General features: G+C 47.5%; 1 protein-coding gene across 6 annotated transcripts in view; it reads right to left on the bottom strand.

Moving 5' to 3' along the window:
* Positions 1–16242, bottom strand: part of SEC16A (SEC16 homolog A, endoplasmic reticulum export factor) — a 40602-nt gene that overhangs the window by 19499 nt on the left and 4861 nt on the right. For all 6 annotated transcript variants that reach the window (XR_004692447.2, XM_060270569.1, XM_035113150.2 and 3 more), the window contains 13 exons: positions 11688–15415; positions 9587–9729; positions 8903–8991; positions 6628–6748; positions 5408–5594; positions 4300–4462; positions 4043–4185; positions 2929–2990; positions 2677–2815; positions 2040–2282; positions 1382–1479; positions 611–692; positions 118–235 (listed from right to left, as the gene is read on the bottom strand). Coding sequence is in view for 5 of the 6 variants with exons in the window: in XM_060270569.1 (XP_060126552.1) it covers positions 118–235; positions 611–692; positions 1382–1479; positions 2040–2282; positions 2677–2815; positions 2929–2990; positions 4043–4185; positions 4300–4462; positions 5408–5594; positions 6628–6748; positions 8903–8991; positions 9587–9729; positions 11688–15341 (5242 nt within the window). In the remaining variant the exon portion in view is untranslated. The remainder of the gene's footprint in view (positions 1–117; positions 236–610; positions 693–1381; positions 1480–2039; positions 2283–2676; positions 2816–2928; positions 2991–4042; positions 4186–4299; positions 4463–5407; positions 5595–6627; positions 6749–8902; positions 8992–9586; positions 9730–11687; positions 15416–16242) is intronic.

Raw genomic sequence — 16242 nt, 5'->3', positions numbered from 1 at the left:
ATCCCTTAAAATGGGAGCAGGAGGGAACTCAGGCCCAGGGGCCCTCTGTTCCCAGAGACTGATCAGTCTTCTCTCCCACCCCAACCCTTATCGGTGGGATTTGCTTCTGTGGGTTACCAAGCGTATCGCCCATGGTGATGATCGTCCTGTGCTCCACCTCCATGTTATTTGTCAAGTTGGAAAGGACCATTGCCAAGTGGGGTCTCCAGTCTCCCCATTTCTCATCTCCACAGCACTAGAAGGGGGGTGATGGGGAGAGAAAGACAGAATAAATGAATTTTCCAGTACACTGCTAAGTCTTTATCTCTGCCTTTCAGTTTGCTTCTGCATTAAAAACAACAACACTGTACTGTGCTTTTACTGTTTTGCATTTACAATTGTTTTGCACACTGCTTTGAGACTAATGCAAATGGAGGCATAAAGATATAAAATAAGATGAGCCACTGCAAGGTTGAAGAATAAATAACTACAAATTCACAAAGTGCATGGCTGCTAAGGGCGCACTTAAAAGTGCATTCCTGTTTAAGCATGCACAAAACTGAAAGATCTTTGCTGAATTGTGCCCTCCTCCAATCGGCAGGGACAAGGCAGGCTCTCACTCAGAACTCACTGTGGATGCTGCGGGCATCCTCCCAGACATGAGCTGGTAGACAGTCTGCAGGGGGTCGTTGATTGGCAGGCTGTTGGCGAACCTGACAAGCCAAGAACACACAAAGTCAGAGGTCTTTCCAAGGAGGCATTAAGAGAGTCCAACGGCACTTTGAAAGCATAAAAAGAGCCCTGCAGCAGCAGCGGGATCAGGCAAAGGGAACCCATCAAGTGCAGCATGCCGGTCCAATAGCAATCAACACGATGCTCCAATGGGAAGCCCAAACGTAGAACCTGAACACAACATCAATTCTTCCCACTTGTGGTTTCCAGTAACTGGTATTCAGAGGGATACTGCTTCTGGCGGTGGGGGCAGAACAAAGCCATTGTGGCTAGTAGCCACTGATAGCCTTCTCCTCCTTCAATTTGCCGAATCCCCTTTTAAAGCCACCCATAAGAAGTCTGCTAGACTGGGCCAATGGTCTGTATAGTCCAGCCTTCTTATTGTGGCCAAGCAGATGCCCCCGACGGGAAGCCTGCAGGAACTGAGGAAACAGCAGAAATTCTCCCCACCTAAGATTTCCAGAAACTGGTATTGAGGCATACTGCCTCTGACAGCAGAGAAAGAACATGTACCCATCGTGGTAAGTGCATTTATTGGCTTACTCCAGGCAAGAGATGAGTAAAGAACAGGTGTGGGTAACCAGGTGACGGCAGAAGAGATTTAAAAATGTATTGAAGTTCACTGGAAAGAGGGCTCAAAGTGCACATGGAGGTAGTAGGTATCTCTTACCTGGTCATCACTCTTGCATGAGCCCTACTGTCCATCTTGCTGGCCAGCAGCAAAGCGTGGCCCCAGAGCCCGTGTTTCATGGCTGATTCCAGAGCGTCCTGGCGAGAGAGAAAGAGGGGACAACAACTTGTCAAACTGGGCATGGATCTCCCCTGGGGTGGGCTCAGCTCTCCTCCTCACTCCAACACATTCTCAGGAAGAACCAGCATTTGACTGAGAAACCGTTAATCAGATTTCTTTTGGTGTCAGCACCTAGGGTCACTGCCAGCTTCTAGAAAGACCTTAAAGGGGCTACTTTAACATCTTGATATAGAAGGGTGTGGTGTATTGCCCTCACTGAAAACCCAACATGCAAGCAATGACTGGCAAAGAATACACAAAGATGCTTTTGCTGGTTGGTGGGACATCATCACCATCACCACAAACACAAACACAAAACAAAACAGGACCAGTCCCCAGCAGTTTGCACTAATGTCATGCTAACCACATTCTCCCTTCCTTTTAACAAAGATGAAAGTATCTCCAGAATTGGGAGTTGTAGTTCTCTGTTTTTGTCACCTTTGGTTCAGTAACAACACTAAACTTTTACACACACACACAGGTACCGGTATTACTGTTATGTAAGAAAGAAGGAAATAAGCTTTCCCTAGCCCATTACCTTCTTGCGCCCATAGAGCAGGAGCTCCCGGAACCGGTCTGTCTCCTTCTCGAGGTTGCCAATGGTGGCGATGAGGCTGTCTGAGAGGAAGGAGAGCTGGGCTTCTCCAGACTCCTCCTCTGCCTGCTCCAGGGCCTCATTCGTGAAGTCAATCAGGTTTGCTTCATTGGGCGATTTCCCTGGGAGCCATACTGTGCGATGATCCTGCAGCAGGAGCTCAGCAAGGTCTGTGCCCACCACTGTCTGCAAGGAAAGCAGTTGACAGCAACACTCTTTCAAAAGGGCAGCTTGGATGGAGACATCCCACAAGCCAGCAAGAGGGTGGGAAGAGAAACATCTAGCTGTTTCCCTTAGCCCAGAAACTGCAGGACTTGAGTTCTCAGCCACATGTGACTTTTGGTTTGTTTAGTAAAGTTAACTGTTTGGTAGACTATACCCAAAGAGTGATTATCATTCTTTAGCTCTGCATTCAGGCATTCTTTCAAAGCTCAAGGTGGGAGGGGAGGGCATGCCTTTCCCTGTACATCACTGCAACCATCCCATAAAACTGAAAGCACAGAGAGTTGGAAGGATTAATCTGCAGGATATCAAGCATTTCACTGGTTCAGTTATTTAGCAGGAAGCCCAGAACTCTTACCCCATTCTGTCTGCACAGGAGAATGATGAAGTCCCAGAGGAGCCGGGCAGACTCCTTGTCAATCAGAGTGTCATTCTGAAAACACCGGGTGGCTTGGTTCTGGGCAAAATTGATAACGTCCACTTTGTGAGTCTCTTCTCTGTAAGGAGGGGAGGAGAAAGCAGTGTTGAGGCAGGGAACTAGGCCTCCAAGGGAGGCAGTTCAGAGCAATCTCCGACAAAAGGCAAGTGCTTAAAATCCAGCTTCACGTACCTGGTGAGGGGGCCAGGGAAGGCTCTCATCTCCTCCTGCTCCAAAGAGTGCTGCATTACCATCTGCAAGGCAAGCAGAGGGGAGCATCATGGACAGAGTCTGTGATGCCTCTCATTACACTGAAGGCAGCACTAACTAGACCCTGCTGAACTCACCAGTTAGGGAACTCAGCAATGGGGGAGTGGGCTCTGCTGAACTCAGGGGGACTTAACTATTAATAATAACAACAATAGTAATGTATTACCCGTCCATCAATCAAAGGTCCCAGGCAGGATTACAACATTAAAACACAGTATGAAAAACAGTTTAAAACAGCTTACAATCACAGAAATATGGTGGGTTCTAAAATATACACCTCAAGTGACAAATGTTATAGTAAATATAATAATTATTATTTCATGAGGCAAGCCAAAGTGATTTTCAATAGAAGGACATATATAAAACAGGTAACTACATATAAAAACCATGAAAACAATTGTGTGTACACAGACACACACACACATACATAATTATTAATATAAAGTAGTTTACAACCACATCACATATAGAAAAGCAATGGGATAAATATTTTAGAAGGCTTAATGAAATTAATGGCAAGCTTTGTTTCACTGCATATCATGATGATTTTTTAAAAAATGAGCTGGCCATTTACACACATTAAGTATTATTAAGTGTTGTTGTTGTTGTTGTTGTTGTTATTAAATACATTTGTCCCAGATCACCTGGCACTTCATGTGCGTGACCAGCAAGAACAGCAATGAAAACTGGGCATGAACCGGAAGCTTCCTAGAAAGCCTCCTCCTCTATTTTGTCTGTTTAAAAAGAGTCTCAATTAGTCAAGTTCAACAAATAAATAGAAGCTCTTCCAACAAAGCTCCATTTTAACTTTTTTTTCATCGACTAAATAATTTGTTCATTTACCCACATTTTAAGGCCTCATATTCGAGCTCCTTGGAGGAAAGGTGGGATATAAATGCAACAAATAAATGAATAGAGCGATGTTTTTTACAGGATGGTTTAGCCTGCAAACTTGGTAAGGCAGTGAGAGATTCTGTAGCATTAACAACAGAGCCCTGGGTGGAGCACAGCTGAGGCAGCCCTTCCCCTCCCTTACCTCCATGCTGTGGATCTCAACCAAAGCTGGCTGCCCCTCTGAAGGCAGGTTTGCCAGGACCTTGATCAGGTAGCCCCCAGGACCGAACCTGCAGCAGACGTGGGGCACTGAAAATTTCTCAGGCGGCAGAGGCCTTGAAGGGGCTGCAATGGGGAAGGAAACAGGCAGGCAGGTTAAAAACAAACGTCTGTCAAGTGTCAGCTCTCTGTTTGCATCTTACTGGATACATAAAGCCCAAGAAGCAGCCCAGGTGCTACCTTGTTCCACAGTCATCCACGCAGCTTGAGTTGCATAGCTGCCCATGAAAGGGGCCTGCTCGCCAAAGTGGTCATAGGAATACTCCGTGTGAAGTGAGACTGGTTGGTGATTAGCTTCGTAGGTGCCGGCTGTCAGGTCATGGTTGCTTCGATACAGCTGACTCTGGAAGGGAAATATAAGGAAGAAGTGCTTAAGGGTGGGAGTTTGAGCAGAGGAAATGGCAAGGTACAAGCTACTCACTGCCCTTTGAGTGAAAGCCCAGGTTGTCCTAATAAACCAAAAGGACCTGTCCAGGTTCTAATATCCTCAGTTGAGCACCTTCTAAGTGCCATCCACATCAGAAGAATGGTTGGTGGCGACATGAGAGAGAGTGAAGTTTCTGCAGCTGCTCCTTGAGGAAATTTCCTCCTAAGAGAGGTCAGGATGGCTCCCTCCTCGCTATAATTCCCCTGGCAGGCTGAGACCTCCCTGTCCAGACAGGCCTTTGGAAGACTAAGGTGCAGGTGGTGCTAACCACTGGGATGCTGTCGGAACAAACTCAATTTTTAATTGCTGGTTCTAAATGTGTTTTGATGTATTGTTTTTAACTAGTTTCCTTTTATTACTTTTTTATTTTACAATTATGTTTTTAAACTTTGGAAGCCTTGAACCCCAACTTCTGAGAAAAGCAAGATATAAAACACTAAACATCAATAAGAATAGTATTAATAGTATTATCATCATCATAATCACCATATATTTATTAAGAAAAGAGCTGGTGCCGTGACATATTTATTGTAATTATTGTAGGCCTTAATAAATCATATATATGTGTGTGTTTTTCTGTTAACATTTATTTGTTTTTTAAATTATTTTCTCCACCTCCCACATAGGTTTCTAGCTGTTCTTATTTCATCCTTAAGCCACCTTGAGTCTCTGTCAGGGAAGAAGGCGGGATATAAATAAATACAATAACAACAACAACCCTGAGACAGTTTCTTTTGGTGGTGGAGGTGGAGAGAGAGCTGAGGCACAGCTTGAGAAGGGGGAGTGGGCGAACCCAGACTCCAGCACTGGGGGTTCTTTGGTGCTGCCAGGTGATTCTCCAGAGACAGGCCAAAGTCTTACCTGCTGGGAGCGGGAACTGAAGCTGCTCCGTCGGCTATGGGAGCTGCGCAAGCTGTGGCCAGACTGTTCGCTGTGAACACTGTGTCGGTCGAACTCGTCCCCATAGGGGTTCCGGCGAGGCTCTAGGTCGTCAAAACTGGCAGTGAAGCGGGGGTCATACTGCCAGTGCTCCTCATACTGCTCATGGCTGCAAGGCAGGGGAATAAAACAGAAAATAAAGTGCAAGGAAGGCCTTGGGATTGTGGGGAAGCTCCAAACTGAGGGGTCCTGAAAGTACTGCAGTGGCTGCCAGTGGGCCTGATTTAAGGGGTCAGTGCTGGCATATAAAGTCTACAAGGGCCAGGGGCCTACAAGAGTGCCTCGTTAACCCTCAAAGGCCCTGCTGGTGCCGCTGCTGAGTTCTGCCTACTTGGTGTGGACCAGCAACAGGACCCTTCAAAGCCTAATTTTCACTGTAAAACTGAGGCCACGTTCACAGCGCTATACTCAACGCTTCTTTCCCCAAAGCATCCCGGGAGCTGTAATTTGTATAAGGTACTGAGAGTTGTGGGGAGACTGCCCCCTTCCATTCCCCTCCCACAGCTAGAATTTTCAATGTTTCAACGATCAATCTCCTTCTGAGTGAACTCTAGGAACTGTGGCTCTGTGAGAGGAATAGGGGTTTTGCAACAACTCTCAGCACCCTTAACTACACTTCCTAGCTATGACTCTTTAAAGTGGCGTCATAATGTTTTCAATGTATGGTGTGAATGTGGTTAGGTCCCATCTACACCATACATTTAAAAACACCATTATACTGCAGTGCTTTAAGTGTGTGTTGTGGATGTCACCTGTATTCCACACTATTACAGAGAGATTTCAAAGTCTGCAAAATCATAGAACTGGAAGGGACTCAAAGGGTGAGAATCACAGCTAAAGGACAGATGGACACCTCAGTCCACCTCAGTCCTTTGGACATCCAGTCCTTTGGAGTCACATGCAGGCTCAGAAGCCAGGAGAACCTTAGCTGCTTCTGCCACTGCTGCCATGGTCAGGCCCTGCAAGGGCAGCAGCATTCTGAGAGGAAGTTCCCTGCCAAGGAGGGGCTTTTTCTACTCAAATGTGATGCCCAGAATGTGACCCTGCTGCTTCACGAGCTTCATTCCTCTGGGGCCGGGTCGTGTACTTGGTGTTTTGAGAAATCCATCAAGACCATTCCAAACACCCAGAGGTTCACAAACCTGTTTGCGTAGGGATAGGCCTCTCTCTTTTGGTAAGGGTGCTGTTCTGGGTAATCCCAGTACCTCTGGTCGTAAACACTGGGGTCTCTGTACCTGGCATCATATGGGTAACGGCTTGGACCTTAGGAGGACAAAGGGAGGAGAGAATCAGTCATCCCAGGAGCTTCACACAACCATTTCAAGCCACATTTTAAGCCTTGACAGAAACAGAGAGCACCTGCTAGCCTTCTATATGAAAATCCAGGTGTGTCAAAATTTAAAAATGGCATCATTGCTATTTATTGTACAAGGTGTGTGTAAGAGAGTTGTGTGAACGTGGGGCTGTTTCAGCTATAATTAAGAATAGAACTGGAATGTCCCCTCTGAAAACAAATGGGGTCAGGTTTTGAAGAGGATGGAGTTTGCCATCAAAGAAGTGCCCTCTTTCTCTCTCCAGAAAATGTTGTTTTTAGATTTGAGATGATTTTTTTAGCCAGATCCCATGCAAGGTAATAAACCTCTGAGCTTATGTAATGGGACATGCACACCCTGTATTTTCACCTTTAGCAATGGAGGCACTCAAAGGAGTTCAACAGGGTTTACTCCCAAGTCAGCATCCATAAGGCTACAGCCTGGGAATTTCAAAACAAAGCCATCTCAAAATATATAATAAAATTAAAACATCCTCAGCAAGGCAAATGGGGGCATTACTATGTATCATTCCAAAACATACAAATCCATTTTCTTACAACCAATGCTGCTTGGTTTTTTCCTCCTCAAACTTGTAAAGTTGCCATGTTCATTACTGACATACTATTCCACACCTAGGGATTGGCTTTTATCATGAATGAGAAAACTGCCATTGTAGATTTACAAATCAATTATTCACAAATCTTAAAAACACTTTTCCAGGTCAGTGAAGTATAGCAGGTTCAAAGAAGCACATGACTAACCTAGAACTTCACTTGGTAGCTTAAAATTAGAATCAGTAGCTCCCTTACTAGCTTCATGGGCACAATGAGTGATGGGGCAACCAAAGTAGTTTCTGTGCCAAAACTGGGCCTAAACCCTGATTGAAACGGATCTAGAAAATCCATTTCCTCTAAGATACACCTGTATCTGGTCTGTAACCACCCACACAAGAACCTTGCCCGAGGTATTTATTCACAGCCATGATGACTAAGATCTTACTTTATTTTTAAAGGAAAGGCCACAAAGCTCAGTGGCTGAGCATCTGGTTCACATGCAGAAGGTCCCAGGTTCAATCTCTAGGGGCGTCTCCAGATAGGGCTGGCAAAAACTCCCTGCCTGAAAACCTGGAGAGCCGCTGCCAGTCAGTGCAGACATGACTGAGCTACATGGAACAATGGTCTGACTCAACGCGATGCATCTTACAATACAGTGGAACCTCGGTTTATGAACACCTCGGTTTACGAATTTTCAGTTTACAAACGCCGCGGACCCATCTGGAACGGATTCACTTTCCATTACTTTCAATGGGAAAGTTCGCTTCAGTTTATGAACAGACTTCCAGAACCAATTACACCCATGCTTCGGGTTAAGTACGCTTCAGGTTGAGTACTCCGCGGACCCGTCTGGAACGGATTAAACCACTTTCCATTACTTTCAATGGGAAAGTTCGCTTCAGTTTATGAACGCTTCATTTTAAGTACTCTGTGGACCGTCTGGAACAGATTAATCCACTTTCCATTACTTTCAATGGGAAAGTTTGCTTCAGTTTATGAACGCTTCAGTTTAAGTACTCCGCGGACCGTCTGGAACGGATTAATCCACTTTCCATTACTTTCAATGGGAAAGTTCGGTTCAGTTTATGAACGCTTCAGTTTAAGTACTCCGCGGACCGTCTGGAACGGATTAATCCGCTTTCCATTACTTTCAATGGGAAAGTTCGCTTCAGTTTATGAACGCTTCAGTTTAAGTACTCCGCGGACCGTCTGGAACGGATTAATCCACTTTCCATTACTTTCAATGGGACAGTTCGCTTCAGTTTATGAACGCTTCAGTTTATAAACAGTCTTCCGGAACCAATTGTGTTCATAAACCGAGGTACCACTGTATTCCTAATCAACCATGCTCTTCTCCAGTACAAGGTTGTCCCTATAAACCTGCTGCTTGCCTCCATCTTTGAAACTCTGCAAATGTTATAAGGGTCCTCAGTGAAAAAGGGAGAATATAATGCTAGATTTATGTTAATTATAAGATGAAGCAATGGTTATAAAATGTGTTTTGATGAAGGACAAAAAAACAACAACAGCAACCCACTGATATTCCTTACCTCCATAATCATAGGGATTTGTGTAATAGTCCGAGTAGTAATCATTCCATCCGCTTTTGGTATTGTAGTAATCTTCAGGATATCCCTGCCTGCAAGAGGAAGGAAGAGGGGGTTGTTTTATTTGTTTTAAACATCAATCATCAAAGAGATCCAAACGCATTAGCCCACCACTGAACTGCACAGTGTGATGTCACACAACTTGAATCTTTTAACTGGTTGTTTCTAGCTAAAGTTTAACTGATGGCTTTCCATTTACTTTGTTCTTCCTGATGCTTTAGGACCACTTCACAAGCACCAGATTGCTTGGTAAAGCCAGGACACAACAGGCCTTTGTAGTTTCATATTGCAGCAGCCATAAATTTATTCTACAAACAGAGGTTCGGAGGGTGCCTTCTGTGTCAACTTTTAAATGCCTGTATTCCATCAGGCTTACACAGGCAATTAAGAAAGCATCTTTCCACGATAGTTAGCAGATTTACATTTACTTTTTTATATGGTGCTAGTCTTATGGCTTGATGCACAATTGTAATAAACTGCTGATTTTATTTATTTATGAAAAGCAATATAGAAATATTTTTATTTTTAAAAAATGAACATAAAACTTCCGGATAGGGTGAGGGTTGGCTAAAGTGTCTTTCAGAACACACACACACACACACACCACCGCTTTCAAGGACTGCACACCTGGAGGAGGGTTTATCAGACGTGTGGCTTGCTCTGGAGCTGGGGCGCTCTGGCTCCCCCTGATGATAGCTCCTAACGTTCCTACTGGGTGGCGTGGTGTCATAGTGCTGGGAGGCAGGGTCGTATCGGCTGTATGGATGCTCCTAGAGGCAAGAGGTTATATATTACTCAACAAAAAGCTCAAGAGCCAAAGTCCACCACATCTGGATCCCTTTCCTCTCCCAGCTGACCTTTTGCCAACTGCTAACCCGAGAAGCTTTGAGAAGAATAAAGGCTCAGATGTCAGGAGAAATGGGGAGTTCAGGCCATCATTCCTTTCAACAATTGCCATGTGGCATCACATGTTTGGGGGAACCCACATGATCCTTCCCTTTTTTCTGTCTCATAAAGTTCAGACTCATAAAGCCAGCAAAAGGGGGGGGGTCTCCTTTCCCATTTGCTGGTTTTTGAAGTTTCTAAATCCCTTCACCCTGCATCTCTCTTCTAATTAAGAACATAACAGCATGGCTGACAGCTCAGGCTAAAGGAGACCCATCCAGTCCTGCTTCCTGTCCTCATGGTGGGCAAACAAATGTCCCAATGGGAAAATGCTCCCAAGAGGACCCGAGCACAACAGCAACCCTCCCCTCCTGTGGTTTCCAGAAACTGGTAGTTGTGCAAGCATAACCAGAAGTAAAAAAAAAAGACAAAAACTAAAACTGGGTGCAGGGAGAAGGCTCTAGTCAAAGAGCAGCATAAACCAGCCAAGTCCTCTGGCCACATTCAAATGATAGGCAAAGCTAGACCTTCCCACATGCCATTGCACTCCAGATATGTTGGCATTAGAGCTCCCAGCAACTCACACAAAAACTGGTCAGGGATAGAGTTCTAGTTCAAAGCATTTTGAGAGCACCAGGAGTGGGGAACCTTAGTCTGCAGTTGGGATTTCATCCAACCCCCTCCGGAGCAGCAAAAAATAAGGCACCTTCAAATATCTGAAGGAACATCACATAGAAGATTGAGCAAGCTTTTTTTTCTTCTGTTCCGGAGGGGAGGACCCAAACCAATGGATTCAAGTTACAAGAAAGGAGATTCCAACTAAATATCAGGAAGAACTTTCTGACAGCAAGAGCTGTTTGACAGGGGAACGGACTCCCCCAGGAGGTGGTGGACTCTCCTTCCTTGCAGGTGCTTAAGCAGAGGTTGGGTGGCCATCTGGCATAGATGCTTTAGCTGAGATTCCTCTGCAATGCAGAAGGTTGAACTAGATGATCCGCAGGGTCCTTTCCAAATCTACAATACTATGATTTTAAGCTTGTTCCATCTTCAACGTGGGAGCCAATCTTCAAATATCTGAAGGACAGTCATATGAGAGATGGAGCAAGATTGTTTTCTGCTGCTCCAAAGGGGAGGATCGGAATTAATGGATTCAAATTGCAAGCCAGGAGATTATGATTAAATATTAGGAAGAATTTTCTGATGGTGAGAGCTGTTAAGACTGTGGAAAAAACTCTTTCAGAAGGCAGTACACTCTCCTTCATTGGAGGTTTTAAAACAGGTTGGATGTCCATCTGTCAGGGATTCTTCAGCTGTGATTCCTGCATTACAGGGGGTGGACTAGATGAGCCTTGGGGTCCCTTGCAACTGTAGAATTATATAATATATGGAACTGCTTTTAATTGTTTTGATATTTTTCTTGTTTAATGCTTGTAAATAACTCACCATGGGATCTTGTTTAATGCTTGTAAATAACTCACCATGGGCAAGTAAGAAATTTAATTCAATGAATGAATGAATGAATGAATAAATAAATAATTTAGCTGTGATTCCTGCATTGCAGGGGGTTGAACTAGATGATCCTTGGGGGGGGGGTCCCTCCTAATTTTACAATTCTGTGATTCTCAGCTGACACACCTGTCCATCAGCTGTTCAGAAGAGAGAAACTGAGAAAAGAGGAAAGGAAGATTTTCAATGTGGAAGCAACACCCCCTCCTCTTCACTAAGCCAGCCCTTGCTTTCCCCCCTGGGCATCCGCTAACACGCCCACCCTCCCTACCACCTCACCACCCCACCTACAGCCAACCACAGAACGGCACAGAGGAAAAACAACCTGTGAGCCCACCTGGTAATAAAGGTGAGCAGTCCTGGGGTCCACTGGAGGGTATGGCGTCTGGTACGAAGGGTAACTGTTGTAGGGGTGCCCATAGTAGTAGTAAGGGTTCTGTGGCTGGGTGAAGGTGGTCTGGCAGGGGGTCTGAGAAGGCGGCGGGTGCTGCGGCTCATGCTGAGAGGGGATCCCGGCTGGCTGACCAGCCACTGTCACTGCATTAGTCTGGCTGGTGGCAGCCGGAGCACTCAGAGGTTGGCTCGATGACACCGGCTTGCTCTCCATGGACGTTTGAGCGTAGGTTACCAAACCTCCGTCAGCCTCATAAGTCCTGTGGCCTGGGGGCTGCTGGGCAGAGCTGCTTCCAGGATACACCTGGGAGTTGGACGGAGCATGGGGCTGCCCTGAGGATGCTGCCTGCTGCTGCTGCTGCAAGGGGGAAGTGCCACCCGGAGGCTGCACATCTTTTGTGACCTGCTGATAGAAATGCTGTGGATCCTGAACCTCATTCTCCACTCGGCCAGGGTGAACATACACCAGCCCACTGGAGAGCGACTGGTTATGCACCTGGGTGCAGCTGGTGGCGCTGCTTTGCTCCAGGGACTTTGCTACCGTGAAATCTAGCACCCTGGGAAGCTCCTGGCTGCCTGAGTTCTTGGATCTGCTTTGGCTGCCGTTCACAGGGCCCGTAGCAAGGGTCAGAGGGGTTGACGTCACACTGGAGGCATTAGCCCTGGGCTTGCCAGACAGGTCCGAAGGCACCCCTTCTGAAACAGTAGCTTTTTGGCTTTCGGGAGCTAAGTTGAAGGTGCCTTCGGAGGCTGGGTGCATCAGTGAGGGGGAAGGTTTATTTGAGGCCATTTCAGAAGTGCCGAGGGGATTTTGTAAAAAATTAGAATTTGACAGAGCAGCAGCAGAAACAGATGCCTGACCTGCATGTCTGGGTTGCCCCAGAGGCATGTTTTCACTAAGAGGGTTTCCACTGGTGTGGATGCCCGGCAGAGGCTTATTGCCACCTCCAGGATCTTTTGCCAAGTGGCTGCTTTCACTCTTGCTCAACTGATCAGTGAGGGAGAAATTAACTGGCTGAGCCGAGCTGTAGCTTTGATTCGGCTGGGCGATCAGGACGGGCTGGTTCTGCAGAGCCTCCGTAGGTGGGGAAGAGAGGAGGCTTGCATAACCCGAACTCGCCTGGGAGCGAAGAGCCTCTTCTTCCCCCAGCTTGGGAGGGTTTTCCAAGTTTTCGGAAGACACATTCCCAGCCAGGGATGGTGGGTGGGGGATGGACCCTGGTGAGAGGGACTGCTGGCCAGGCAAACCTTCCTCGGGGGGCTGGAGCACCTGGGCGGCCTGCTTGGTTGGCACCTGCACTGCTGGAGCAGCTGGGGCCAACAGCACATTCCCCCCAAAATTTGGCACCTCGCTGTGGGCCCAGAGCGTAGTGGCTGGGCTCTCACATTTTTTCCTGTTTCCCTGGGCCCTGCCTGGCAGTTTCTTCTCAGGGACCGACTGCACATTTTCCACCAAGGACCCACCGCTGGGTTGCAGAGCCCCTGCAGCGCCACTCCCCAACGTGAGAGGCAAGGGGTAGTCCCGGGGCATGAACAGGGTCTCCAGATTATCGGGAGGCTGTTCCAGGTTCCCCGGTGAGGCGACTGGGGTGGCCTGGCTCTTCTTGGCACTTGAAAGGCTCTCCCTCAGCTCGGCCACCATCTTCGCCTGGTCGGCCTCAGGGGGCTTGACCCCCAACCCATGCGACCTGACAGGCTCAAATGAGCTGTTGGCGCTCGTCTGAAAGACCCCCATGGGCTTGGGGGGGCTTGGGGTGGGTGCATGGGAGAGAGGTCCGCTGTGGTGGTAACTCTTGCCAGGGCTCTGCCTGCTACCATCCCCTCCCAAAGGGGAGGAATCAATCTGCTTGAAGAAGCCCATGGAGGTAGACGATGATGCCTCCTCCTCTGGGAGCTTCCCGCTCTCCTGCTGGATAAATGTGCCCAGCTCCTGTGGCTGAGATCCGCTGGGGAGACTCCACTGGCTCAGGCTGCTGTAGTTGGAGGAGACACTGTCGGGCCGGATGGGGTGAGGCAATAGATCAGGCGCTTCAAGGTTTGGCCCTCTTTCCAGACGGCTGGTGGCGCTAGACTTCGGCAGTGATGGGCCTAGCAGTGAGGTGTACCTGGTCGGATCTGGGGCCGCCCCAGGAGACAAACGGCTCTGGTTTGTAGGCTCGCTCGGCAGGACTTCCTGATTCGGAACGCACTCCAGGTTCTCAATGTTTTCGTACTGTGTGCTGGCGGGCCCTCGTGCATCGGCAAGGCCGGCTTTGTCTTCAGTGAGGAAGGCTGCACTTTTGCCACCCTGGGCATCATGTGGCTCACAGGTGGCTCTGAAGGGATGCTGAGCCTCCAGGCCCTCAGCTGTGCTTGCCTGCATAGGAGAAAAAGACGCTGCTGGGATCTGCTGAGAGTGGAGGGGCTGGTAGTATGTGTGGCCCATCGTCTGTTGAAAAGTGTCAGCGCTGCTGCTGGCCTGCTCGGCAGCTTCCGACGAAAGGATTTCCTCGTTCTCAGCCTCATCTCCTTTGAAAAACATGGAAACCGTACCTGAATCAGCATTGGTCGGGCACTGCCTGCTGGCCGCTTCAGATGCGCCTTGCGGTTCAGCTGAGGAGTCGTTTTCTTGAGTGGTGGGGTTGCCAAGAGTGTAAGTTGTTTCAAGAGGTTGCAGGTAAAAGTGTTCTTGAGGGAGGTGGCTGGGCCAAGGGCACCCTGCTCCTGTGTTTTGCCAAGCAGTGTGATGGTGACCAGAGCTCTGGCTGGCAGTCATGCTGGACACATCGCCATATGTCAATGGGGGCTGAGCAGCATTGTGAACGAGAGGCTGCTGCGGAGAATTCTGATGGGGCTCCATGTGTGGACCTGGCTGGGAAACACCAGCAGCAGATTGAGTTACAGCATAGTGGGTGTTTTGGGATGGTGGCTCTGGGTAGGGAGAATAAGCCTGGCCCTGAGGTGGCCCTGAGCTCCCTTGGGAGAGTTTCCACTGAGGCACAGTTTGCTGGGCAGGAGAGAAGAAAGACAAAGATGCTGACAGGGAAGCAGGGTTGCTTGGATTCCCACCAGCCTCCTGCCTGCTCAGAGGCCTGTCCGGCATAGGAGCCAACCCGTGGTGCCCGCTGACAGAATTTTCAAGAGCGATCCCCATGGAATGATGCTGCCCCAGAGGGCTATGGGTACGTTTGCCAGGCTCAATGCTCAAAGGTGTTTCGGCACTGTTTGTGACTTGTGGAGCGAACAATGGCATGGGAGCTGCCACACTCGAAAATGCACCACTGCTTCCTCCAGGTTGAGAGACAGGCGCTGCTGGGGGAAATGAGAGCAGACCATGAGGACTGTCTGCTGCATGTGGAGGAAATGCTGCTAGAGAAAAGTCTTGCACAACAGGTGGATTGCCTCTGGGGTTGTTGCTGACAGCAAACTGGGTGCCTTGTGGAGCCTGCTTGCCAAAGGCAAAGGGGTCTGTCACGGGTTGCACCGGGCCTGTGGCTGCAGAGACTGGCACGGTGGCCCGCTTGCCGAATGGGTTGCTTCGCCAATACATGTTCTGTGATGTTGCCAGTGGAGGGGGGCCCCCCGCCCCAGTGGGGATGGTTTGTGGCGGAGGCTGCATGACAGACTCCTAGCTGAGTTGCTCAGGAGAATTACTGGAGGATGCTGTGGAACTGGCTTCCCTTCATGCACTCACTGCAAAGTAGAGAGAGAGAAGACAAAAAGTTAAAGAGGCTTCCTACTTAATAAGAAGTGTGAACTGAGCATTGCCAGAAGTCACTGTTATGCTTTGGAGTGTGTGTGTGTCCTTTTGAGTGTTTACTGAAATACTGTCATTCAAAGGTTTCAAGGAACATGTCTAATACAGGGTTATTACCTATGTAAGATGATTTTTTGTTCATCTTGTTCATCACAATTAAAAATGCAAATGTTTACTCATAAATTATTATTTTTTGGAATGTTTGAAAATATTTTAAAATGTGACAACTCAACAGGATGTTATTCTACCACATTAGATTTTAAGCGGAGGGGAAGGAAGGCACAGAAAATTCAACATGTCAATTTTAGCATGCTTGAAGAGTTGTTAACATCAACATGTGTTCTGGAGAGACAAGGAAATCCTTAACTGCTACATTAATTTTTATGAAGTATAACATATTTTTTTAAAAAAAAGAAATATCCAAAAGCTTCCAAAAGCTGAAAATTCATAGAAAAACAGAGTGGGAAGTTGTCCACATCATTGACTTGCATATATTATTTAAGTTCATTTTTCATTTGCTGCCAATTAATTTTTTACTGTGAGAATCTGAACATAGCTCTCTTCCATTCACAGAAGGCTGCAATAAAAAGGAAGTCCATTGAAGTGCATGCCTTATAGCCAGGTGCTCCCACTAAACAATTTCAAGTGCCACTCTATCAAGACAGAAGCCTTCTTAAAATGAAGAGGGTCTCATAATAAGCAAAACCCTGCTAAACGTCAGCCCTTTGGAAATGCAACCCTGCAGTGAGTGTTTACACCTAGC

This window comes from Zootoca vivipara, chromosome Z, assembly GCF_963506605.1.
Source record: "Zootoca vivipara chromosome Z, rZooViv1.1, whole genome shotgun sequence".
Lineage (NCBI taxonomy): Eukaryota > Metazoa > Chordata > Lepidosauria > Squamata > Lacertidae > Zootoca > Zootoca vivipara.
The sequence above is the reverse complement of the archived record's forward strand: the minus strand, read 5'-3'. Positions and strand labels throughout refer to the sequence as shown.